The sequence below is a fragment of the Poromitra crassiceps genome, assembly GCF_964638095.1.
Source record: "Poromitra crassiceps genome assembly, chromosome: 12".
Classification (NCBI taxonomy): Eukaryota; Metazoa; Chordata; class Actinopteri; order Beryciformes; family Melamphaidae; genus Poromitra; species Poromitra crassiceps.
The window spans coordinates 2,639,127-2,651,126 of record NC_139632.1 but is presented as its reverse complement, the minus strand read 5'-3'; the positions used below and the strand labels follow the sequence as shown (position 1 = coordinate 2,651,126).

The 12,000-nt window shown below is 41.2% G+C and overlaps 1 protein-coding gene across 1 annotated transcript in view; it reads left to right on the top strand.

The window, feature by feature from the left end:
• rhpn1 (rhophilin, Rho GTPase binding protein 1) overlaps positions 1-696 on the top strand; it is a gene marked incomplete at both ends in the record, with an annotated part of 41,162 nt that extends 40,466 nt beyond the window's left edge. Inside the window, one exon of the mRNA XM_083648310.1 lies at positions 487-696. Within this exon, the coding sequence (XP_083504436.1) occupies positions 487-696 (210 nt within the window). The remainder of the gene's footprint in view (positions 1-486) is intronic.
• Positions 697-12,000: the final 11,304 nt, after the last annotated feature.

Sequence of the window (12,000 nt, the reverse complement as noted above, 5' to 3'; positions counted from 1 at the left end):
ATCCCCCAAAGGACCCACGGCTGTAAACCAAACAATTCAGCCATGTGCTCTCCACTTTTCGTCCATATATGGTCAATGACGTCACCCTCAAAAAGGAATCTCCGCTGAAGACGTGTTTGAAGAGCAGACGCGTTTGTATTTTCCCATACAATGAGGCAATCAAGTAAACTAAACTTAAAGCTATAGCGTTAGCCGAGTAAGCTACATGAGGGCAAGTGGAGTCTTGGACTGCAGCGATCGCACCAACGGCAGCAGAAACCGTAAGTTCGCTCCTTTTATAACGTTTATAGCGTCGGGTGCATGGCGGGCGCGGATCTATAAATAGTATGAAATAATTTGCGTGGATTTATGGCGGGCGGACGGTTCATGCATACACGTGGATTAGGATGGCATAAAAGCTCATCCGCGCATCTCTAATCTACGCACATGTGTGTTAGAGTGTCCCAGGCAGTAAGTATGTATGTTTGTTGGTGCATGTGTTACCAGGTGGAGAGGAGGTCTGTCATGCTCTCCCACAGCAGTGATAAAGAGAACACTCGGCAGCGTCTGATGGGCGGAGCCAAGGGCCAGAGCTCCGCCTCCTTGCTCAACTGGAACCGGAAGAAGAAGAGGGAAGGGGGCGGGGTCACTAAGAGAGTAGGAAGCACTTTCAGTTTGACGTTTGGAAGCATCCGAGACACAGAAGCCATGTACTGAGACACCACCGTGCAGACCAGCCTCTCAGGGAAGCACAGCGGTGGAAAAGGGTTGGAAGAGCACATATCGCCTAGGTCTTCTCTGGAACACAACCATCCATGTATTGTCAAAGACTAATAATCCTTTTGAATATTATTGTGATGGCAAAGATGTGCTCCAACTTTTTTTGAGAAACAACTGAAAGCAACAAAACAAAATCGATCCAAACAATTAGCTGACTAGAAACATTGTGGTCAATTAAAAATCGAACAAAAAGGTCTGCGGCACGTTCAACTTCAGGAAAGATGTCCAAAATTTGCAGGTGCAATTTGTCATAGAAATAATAATAATAATAATAATAATAATAATAATAATAATAATAATAATAATAATAATAATACATAAGTTTTATATAGCGCTTTTCTGGGGAACTCATAAGGAGAGCATCACTGAACACTCCTTCCACTACAGCAGGGGTCACCAACCTTTTTTGAGACTGAGAGCTACCTGAAGGGTAGAGAGTCAGGAGGGCACCCTGTTTGATATCAACTTCCCCAATGTAAATTTGCTCGGTTTACCTTTAAATAATGAATATTATGCATTTAATAGCCTACAAGAGAAACTAAGCTATGTTCTCTAATTACTGTTAATGATTCCTCACAATCATTATTAATCATGTTTTACCAAGTGATCATAGGAAAACAGATATACTGTACATTTCATAATGTCAGTTTAATCATTTCTCTGTTCATCTTAAAAAATTAACCTGTTTTAGGGCTGGCACTTTTTCTAAAAATAAAGTTCGAACAAACTGTAATTGACACGCAATTAGTTTGAATATATTTGAAGATAATTGCCCCCCAACTATAACATGCAACAACCCTCAAAGTTAAATTTGAGGGGGGGCAGGGGGTGTCTAATGTTACAGTGTATCATTCACATCATGTTACAGTGTATAGTACACTACAACACTATTTGTCCCCACTAGATGTCAGGCTGGAGCTGTAACATCAAAGCATAAACACAGTCTATGAAACACATTTCCACGGCTTCCCTGAACACTCGCAGTGCTCTGATGCGTCTGCCATCTACACCACTCGTCTGCCATCGAGACATGCATAGCGAGCCACACAGCCGACATCACGCATTGTAAACACACACTAGGACATACACAGTCCCAAACCTCGATACAACCAGAGACTAACCTTATTTCCACAGCCATGGCCGCTTTATCTCCTCAGTCTAAGTCACTAGCTTGATGCAGTAGTACAGTATAGACGGTTTTAACTTGACAACAAAAACATTCTAAATTGAACCCCCGCTCACTTCCTGTTGCAGTCTTTGCTATGGACATAAAAGAAAAAAAAACATTCAAGTGCAGGACTGACCATTCCGTGAAAACCGTCTATACAGCTGAGCGGCGAAAACAAAAGTAACGATGTCGAGTGAATATTTCTGCAGTTTGCCGAATGCTGAGAAAAAGGAAGTGCTGTGGGGTTGCGCTCTGGTGAAAACCGTCTATACAGTATGCTGCTGTCAAGCCTCGCTGGGCCAATGATATAACTGATATACTGTAACCCTCTGTCCATTTAGAAACGCGGAAAAGAGCTAAATCCACACAGAAAACGAAGCAGGAGCCTTCGGACCGAAGAAGCAGCAGGCTGATATAAACAAAGTCTGTTTCCACAACACAGAGAGGGGGGGGTGTGGCTTCTTTCGCCCCTTTCAACACAATGTCTCGCTAGATATGTAATAGTGTTTTTATGGGCATCAGTAGTGCTGAATATCACATTTAGTGCCTTTATTACCAATCAATCCTCCTTTGTGATGACACATTTTCTGTGATCCTGAGGTGGCCTCTGGTTACAGAGTGCTGTAACAGTTGCCTGTTGAACCGATGAAGTTATTTTATGTGTCATAGTTTGACTGTTTGTAGCCACTTTGAGTGATACTAGCAGTCCCCAGCTGTGAAGTATTGGCTAATTGCCGTGGGTGTGTCGAGTCGCCCTGGTCTACTTAAAGCTGTGAACTGATTTGATCTATCTAGAGACCTGTCTGCTCTGCTTCTCTGCCTGGTCAGAACAATTTAGATTGTAGTAGCAGCTTTGGTGAGTTGGTTGTTCTCCTAATTTTGATAATTTTTGTTCTCTGCCCAGTTTAATCTGTTTATTTAGTTTTATTTGTCATACTGTAGTTTGAATGTTTGTAGCCACTTTGAGTGATGCTAGGAGCCCCCAGGCACAAAGACTAGGGAGTCTATCTGTCTGAGAGGCAAATTCTGGTCCAGTCAATTGTGATCTCCCGCCTGGACTACTGCAACGTTCTTCTGGCCGGCCTACCTGCCTCTAACATCTGGCCGCTTCAGCTCATTCACAACAGTGCAGCTCGTCTGGTGTTCGACCAACGCAAATTCTCTCATGTCACTCCCCTCTTCCGGGACCGTCACTGGCTTCCCATCTCGGTATGCATCAAATTCAAGACACTGGTACTGGCCTAAAGGGCAGTACACCAGACGGCTCCTCCATATCTACAATCTATGCTCAGGTTCTAAACCTCACGTCGCTCCTCCACCAGTGCAGGGCGCCTCGCCCCTCCGCTACGTGTGCTGAAAAGTCGCTGATCCCGATCGCGACTCTTCTCGTCCCTGGCACCGCAATGGTGGAACGAGCTCCCCCCTTCGGTCAGGATGGCCGAATCACTGCCCATCTTTCGGCAAGGACTAAAAACACACCTTTTCAGGCTCCACCTGGGCCCATCTTGAACTAACATTTCTTTCTAAAAAAAAAACATTCCTTCTCAATCTACTTTCTAGAGGTGCTACTCTGTTCCTTCAAAAGTTGTAGTGGTCTTAGATTGTGTTGCAAAGTTGATTTCTCTACTGTTGACAAAATGTGATATTGTAAGTCTGCCAAATGACAGATTTGGATTAGTTCTTTCTTCAATTGCCAGTTGGACTCCATCCTTAAATCAGTGTTCTTGGTATAATACTAGGCTTAGTTGTTTGTTTTGTTTTTGTCATCTCTAGATGGGTAGGATTACCCAAAAAGCACTTCAGAGGTTTGATATCTTTTCTCTCTCTCTGATATTTTCCTGTTTTGTTCTCTATTGGAGAGGACAAATATATTTGTAATAATGTAGTTCTGACTGAATGTTGCAATATTGAACATGTAATGCTCATAATGTCTTTATAATGAAATGTGGTACTGAGAGACCCTGCAAAAGGACCCTCAATGTGATATGGCTGTAATGTGCACAATGTTGCTTTGTTCTGAGGAGTTTTGTATTTTCTTATGTGTCATGACCGTGACAGTTTTTTGAGTCCAGCTACTGTGTTTGTGCTGGCCGTTTTATCATTTCCACATTCCTAGGCCACTTAATCTGCAGAATATCTTTTGACTCGTGTTCTTAGAATCCACTTTTCTTGCAAAAACCCATCAATCACAAGTCCAGGCAGAGAAATGTTGAACGTGAACATTTATTTTCAGCAGCAAGCATGGTCCATTACTACAAAATATATTCCACAAAAAAACAAACGGGTACTCTAAATTATCCGAATCAATCTACACAGTCAAAAACTTGTAATGATGTAATCTTGTAAAGATTATTCTGCTGATTTCCTCCTTTACAACTTTGTAACATGTTCCAAAACCCCTCCACACATGCGCAACAAAACAGACCCACTGTTGCAAACAATGAACACTATAACATTCCAACTACAGTTACTTAATGCTTGAATATAACATGAAATTAGGACAAAATAACGATTATAAATCAAATATTAGCATGCGTAACATGTGGTTAAATGGCTCTCACAGTGTTACTATTAGCTAATAGTAGGAACTAAGGCTGTGGGGGGAAAACAACATTTTTAGCTAACATTGTTTGAACCTTTATCTTTGTAAAATTTAGTTACAACTAGAAATGTGTGAATTGTAGCATTGTTTGGTCCAACTCAATGCCATGTGCAGCTTTGTGCCATGGCAGTCCATGGTTATGGGTCATGGGGTGTGTTGTCTTTCCTTTGTGGGTGAATGTATGAGAGTGAGTGAACAAACTGACAAGAGTGTAAGAGAAATAATTGTCTGTCTGTACGCCCCCCCCCCCCCCCCCCCCCCATTCTGTTTTGTCTGAATTTTCTCTTTTTGGGGGGGATTTGCACAGTGTTGTTTTTTTTTTCATGTGTAATTACAATAAAAGTGAGTGATACAATATTTTTGATAATGTACTCTGTTTTTCTGATACACTATAGGCATCTCCCGCGCTACGCGCGCTCCATTCTTAGGCTCGCTAGCTCGGCTGCTCCATGGCCTCGCCTGCCCTATTGGCGCGCGCGCAATATCTCCCTCTCTCTCTTCCTCAGTCTCTCCTCTCTTGCCCTCCCTCAGTTTCTCTTGTGTGTGTCTGTCACTGATGACATCATCAGTGATGTCACAATGCCTATGTATGACATCACTTCAGTACATAGCATACACAACAAGGCTATCTTGGTTGGCAATGTTTATTGACAAAAGCATTTTATTGACATTAAAACAAGCAAATAACAAAGCAAATAATATTCTCCGGTCACTGGCAGATATGAGCTACAAATGGTTCAAAGCAAATCTCTCATGTCAGCATTTGGCTTGTGTGTTATTGCATTATCCTGTTGAAACAACTGATCATCAGTAACAGTTATCTTAGAGTGAGTGAGAAACAGCAATAATTATAGCTGCTGCGCCGCAATGGGTCGTGGCTGGGCAAGTCTCAAGGCTTTGAGCTAGAAGTCTTCGGGTATGCCCGACCCCCCGAATACCTGGGGGGCCGGGCCGCTTCGCTGCATGGCCCGGCCACTAATTAGTCAGTTAGCATTTGTAGACCCATTGAGTTTATTATGGTCATCATCCATACTCTAATCATCCATCCATAAATTCTGTCTTCTCCCTCATATTACACAAAATATGGAGAAACCTATACCACATTCATTTATTGATCCAATATATGGCATTTTTTATGTTTTGCATAACATGACATTTATATTTTGCATGACGTTACATATCCATAACTAAAGGAAAACAACCAAATCTAAAGGGAACTTCACTGTTGTACATATGTATAATAAATCACTAAATATGGAAACAAATAATTATTTTAATTTTTTTCTTCTGCCGGGCCAGTGAAAATATACAAGTCTTTTTTCATTCACCATGCACGTGCTTAATGCTTCCCACACACTAGAGGATAAAAGGCCAGATTTAATGCCCGATTCCCCTCGGGGGGGCGTGGCCCGATTCGAGGCTAGTCTCAACCGATTTTTGTCACCATCTCGATGTGAGAGGTCCTCTGTGGCCCATTAGATGGCACTGAGCCCACCAGTGGGCCACGACCCAGTGGTTGAGAAACACTGTTGTAGAATAACCTAATCGTGGTCATGTTAAACAAGAACTTCTTCTATTAAACATTATTTATTTCAGACATGGACTGCAGTTCAAATTGCTTTATATACACAGCATACAACAAAATTGCGAGAAACACTACAGAATTTAAGCGACCTTGGGTTCTGTGAAAGGTGCTATATAAATCCACAACATTCTTATTATAAAAGGAATCCATTCTGATTAGAGGAATATAGCCTACGGTAAAACATTTAAAACACAAGTAACCATACATACAGAGGAGATTTTCAAGTGTTCCCCAATTTTAAACACTAAAGGGTGCATGAAAGAAAGGAAAAAGGGAAAAACACAAGAGGAACAGTGGACACAAGTATCTCCTTTTGACTGACGCGGCTGGATCTGCCAGTGTTTCGTCATTAAGAAGGTGTTAAGAATGCCTCAGACCCTTCTTACAAAACCTTCTTAACGAAAGATCATCTAAGAAGCAATCGGGAAACGCGTTGGCTTCGTTGGCTTCTTACATTAGCCTTAAGAAGGGTCAAAGAAGCTTCTTAGCGCTAAGAAGCTTTTGGGAAACGCATGCCTTCATAACGAAAGATAATCTTAGGCTAAGAAGCAATTGGGAAACGCGTTTGCTTCTTAAGGGGGCCTTAAGAAGGGTTAAAGAAGCTTCTTAGCGCTAAGAAGCTTTTGGGAAACCCAGCCCTTAGCGATCACCTGCCTGTCTTTTCAATTCATGAATGTGATTATAGGAAGAAGAGGGAGTTTAATTAAGGAAATAAAATACAGGAGAAGCAGAACTGACAAATCTATAGTTGCATTTAGAAACAGTGTTGGGCAAGTTACTTTCAAAATGTAATATACTACATATTACTAGTTACTTTCATTTTAAAGTAATAAGTTACTTTACAATATTACTGTCTGTGTAGAAGAGTAACTCGTTACTTTACAATATTACTGTCTGTGTAGAGTAACTCGTTACTTATTACACTACTTTCACCAAAACAACAGCAGCAGCAGAATGACATTGCTGCCCCAGAGCCATCCCGAAAAATAATGTCAACCGCCTTAAAGTCAGTGTGAACAATACAAAATTCTAAATGTTATTCTTTTCCTTTGTTATAGTCATCTATAGTGGTTATTTGCATAAAAACAGACCGTTTGATTAGGAAATTATTTTATCTTTATTTAAATATGTGCTTTGATTAAAAAATTAAAAATAAATGTGTAACTTGAGTTACTTGACAAAGTAACTGGTATAATATTACTGAAATCCTATAAGTAATAAGTTATATTACTGAGTTACTGCTAAAAGTAATATATTACATGTGATATGTTACTATTGTAATGAGTTTACCCCCAACACTGTTTAGAAATGATTTATAACTGGAATGGTGTATGTGAAGAATCTGACTTTGACAAAGGATAACATGCTTTATTTTTAGACATATTCAACACTTTTAGGGATGCACAATATATCGGCAATCATATTGGTATCGGGGGATGTTAGTCATTTTTTAACATATCGGCATATGTTAAATCAGAAACGGTGGTGCAGCCGATTCAAATAACATCCCACTGTACCACCCTGATGAACAACATATTCACAAACCATTATGGAAAACAACACTGAGTGGATTATTAATTAACGACATTAGCGATCACCTGCCTGTCTTTTCAATTCATGAATGTGATTATAGGAAGAAGAGGGAGTTTAATTAAGGAAATAAAATACAAGAGAAGCAGAACTGACAAATCTATAGTATATATCTATAGTATAGTAGTATGTGAAGAATCTGACTTTGACAAAGGATCATATGCTTTATTTTTAGACATATTCAACACTTTTAGGGATGCACGATATATCGGCAATCATATTGGTATTGGCTGATGTCAGTCATTTTTTAACATATCGGCATTATGTTAAATAGGTCCGATGTTGTAATGTTAATATTGGTTATCGGTAGCCAAAATGTTCACATTGAGATTAAACAATGTGGTAAATCTATGAATTATGGGCTTTTCCAAATGTTTTGGAAAGAAAGAAATGCATTCCTTTTTCAAAACCAGTGTTTACATGTGTTTTTCAATATGTCCAAAATTGTATTATCATAGAAATGTGTTTTTATACAGATCATATCGACATCGGTAAATATCGGTTATCGGCCATAACAGCAATGTCAATATCGGTTATCGGTATCGGCCAAAATTTTCATATTGGTGCATCCCTAAACACTTTATATGAGAAAAATGGTCCATTAAACAATAGAGCAACAAGGATATTTACGCACTAGTAGGGACAGCGATATGGAGACATATGGAGACTGTTGGGAATTGTTAAGGTCAAGCCTTTCCCTGCCTGGCCAATTTACAGCCAGGGCACCACAGGAATTGAAGAACTCATCACAAAAATAATTAGAGAGAGAGAGATAGATGGAAGCTCTAATGGAAAAATGGAATAAAACTGCGGTACACAAAAATAAACAAAATGATTACAACAAAGAATAAAAGCAATAGAATTATAAAAGTATATTCTAAAGAAATATGAGCCTTGTCCTCAGCGCTAGACCACAGACTGCACGCAGTTAACTGCAGGCCAGCATGGAGAACAAGCCTGTCCGACCTCTGGACGTCACCTCCTTATATACCCACACAGCAAGCCTTTCACTTTAGATAACATTGATCACGTGCTCAAGGCACATCCTGTTTTCCTCAAGGTACAAAGCCACCATCACCATGGTAACCATGTTTGACATACATAGTTCGTTTCCAAGAACGCTGATGAGTAGCTACATGCACCTGCTTAAAGTTCCACTTCTCCCCAGGATGCGGTTTGTCACGACCTACATTTGACGAGTACATGCGCCTGCCTTCAACTTATCTCCAGGATGTGGTTTGCCACAGCTGCCACCAGGGGCCTTCTACACTTCTGCATTTACAAGTTGGTTTGCTGAGGGTGTTCTTACAGTATGATTGTGTGGGTTAATCTTCACGTAGCTTGAGGCCTATTGTGCACTGAAAAAAACAAGCTAACTGCTTTTCTTAGAAGTTAAAATAGTGAGCCATCTGTTCTTCTCAGGAGTTAGAATAGTACTCCGAAGCCAACTGCTTCTCAGAAGTCAGAACTTTGGCACTGTTAAACAAAAATAGTTTTAGCACTTATCCCTTTGTTTTATAAGTTAGAATAGTGGGATAATTTCCACAATTCCCTCCGCAAGACACTAGTAGGGACAGCGATATGGAGACATATAGAGACACTAGTAGGGACAGCGATATGGAGACACTAGTAGGGACAGCGATATGGAGACACTAGTAGGGACAGTGATATGATACATATGGAGACACTAGTAGGGACAGTGATATGATACATATGGAGACACTAGTAGGGACAGCGATATGGAGACATATGGAGACACTAGTAGGGACAGTGATATGATACATATAGAGACACTAGTAGGGACAGTGATATGATACATATGGAGACACTAGTAGGGACAGCGATATGATACATATGGAGACACTAGTAGGGACAGTGATATGATACATATGGAGACACTAGTAGGGACAGCGATATGGAGACATATAGAGACACTAGTAGGGACAGTGATATGATACATATGGAGACACTAGTAGGGACAGTGATATGGAGACACTAGTAGGGACAGCGATATGCAGACATATGGAGACACTAGTAGAGACAGCGATATGGAGCCACTAGTAGGGACAGTGATATGGGGACATATGGAGACACTAGTAAAGATAGCGATATGGAGACACTAGTAGGGACAGTGCTATGGAGACATATGGAGACACTAGTAGGGACAGTGCTATGGAGACATATGGAGACACTAGTAGGGACAGCGATATGGAGACATATGGAGACACTAGTAGGGACAGCGATATGGAGACATATGGAGACACTAGTAGGGACAGCAATATGGAGACACTAGTAGGGACAGTGATATGGAGACATATGAGACACTAGTAGGGACAGCAATACGGAGACATAGGGAGACACTAGTAGGGACAGTGATATGATACATATGGAGACACTAGTAGGGACAGTGATATGGAGACACTAGTAGAGACAGCGATATGATACATATGGAGACACTAGTAGGGACAGCGATATGGAGACATATGGAGACACTAGTAGGGACAGCGATATGGAGACATATAGAGACACTAGTAGGGACAGTGATATGATACATATGGAGACACTAGTAGGGACAGTGATATGGAGACACTAGTAGGGACAGCGATATGCAGACATATGGAGACACTAGTAGAGACAGCGATATGGAGACACTAGTAGGGACAGCGATATGGAGACACTAGTAGGGACAGCAATATGGAGCCACTAGTAGGGACAGTGATATGGGGACATATGGAGACACTAGTAAAGATAGCGATATGGAGACACTAGTAGGGACAGTGCTATGGAGACATATGGAGACACTAGTAGGGACAGTGCTATGGAGACATATGGAGACACTAGTAGAGACAGCGATATGATACATATGGAGACACTAGTAGGGACAGCGATATGGAGACACTAGTAGGGACAGCGATATGGAGACATATGGAGACACTAGTAGGGACAGCAATATGGAGACACTAGTAGGGACAGTGATATGGAGACATATGGAGACACTAGTAGGGACAGCGATATGGATACATATGGAGACACTAGTAGGGACAGTGATATGGAGACACTAGTAGGGACAGTGATATGGAGACATATGGAGACACTAGTAGACAGCGATATGATACATATGGAGACACTAGTAGACAGCGATATGATACATATGGAGACACTAGTAGGGACAGCAATATGGAGACACTAGTAGGGACAGTGATATGGAGACATATGGAGACACTAGTAGGGACAGCGATATGGAGACATATAGAGACACTAGTAGGGACAGTGATATGGAGACACTAGTAGGGACAGTGATATGGAGAAATATGGAGACACTAGTAGACAGCGATATGATACATATGGAGACACTAGTAGGGACAGCGATATGGAGACATGGAGACACTAGCAGGGACAGTGATATGAGACATATGGAGACACTAGTAGGGACAGTGATATGATACATATGGAGACACTAGTAGGGACAGTGATATGGAGACATATGGAGACACTAGTAGAGACAGCGATATGGAGACACTAGCAGGGACAGTGATATGAGACATATGGAGACACTAGCAGGGACAGTGATATGAGACATATGGAGACACTAGTAGGGACAGTGATATGGAGACACTAGCAGGGACAGTGATATGAGACATATGGAGACACTAGGACAGTGATATGGAGACACTAGTAGGGACAGTGATATGAGACATATGGAGACACTAGTAGGGACAGTGATATGGAGACATATGGAGACACTAGCAGGGACAGTGATATGAGACATATGGAGACACTAGTAGGGACAGCGATATGAGACATATGGAGACACTAGTAGAGACAGTGATATGATACATATGGAGACACTAGGACAGTGATATGGAGACACTAGTAGGGACAGTGATATGAGACATATGGAGACACTAGGACAGTGATATGGAGACACTAGTAGGGACAGCGATATGAGACATATGGAGACACTAGGACAGTGATATGGAGACACTAGTAGGGACAGTGATATGAGACATATGGAGACACTAGTAGGGACAGTAATATGAGACATATGGAGACACTAGCAGGGACAGTGATATGAGACATATGGAGACACTAGTAGAGACAGTGATATGATACATATGGAGACACTAGTAGAGACAGTGATATGATACATATGGAGACACTAGTAGAGACAGCGATATGGAGACATATGGAGACACTAGTAGAGACAGTGATATGAGACATATGGAGACACTAGTAGGGACAGTGATATGGAGACATTTGACCTTAATTATGAGCGGTCAGCTGAAATCATTCTGG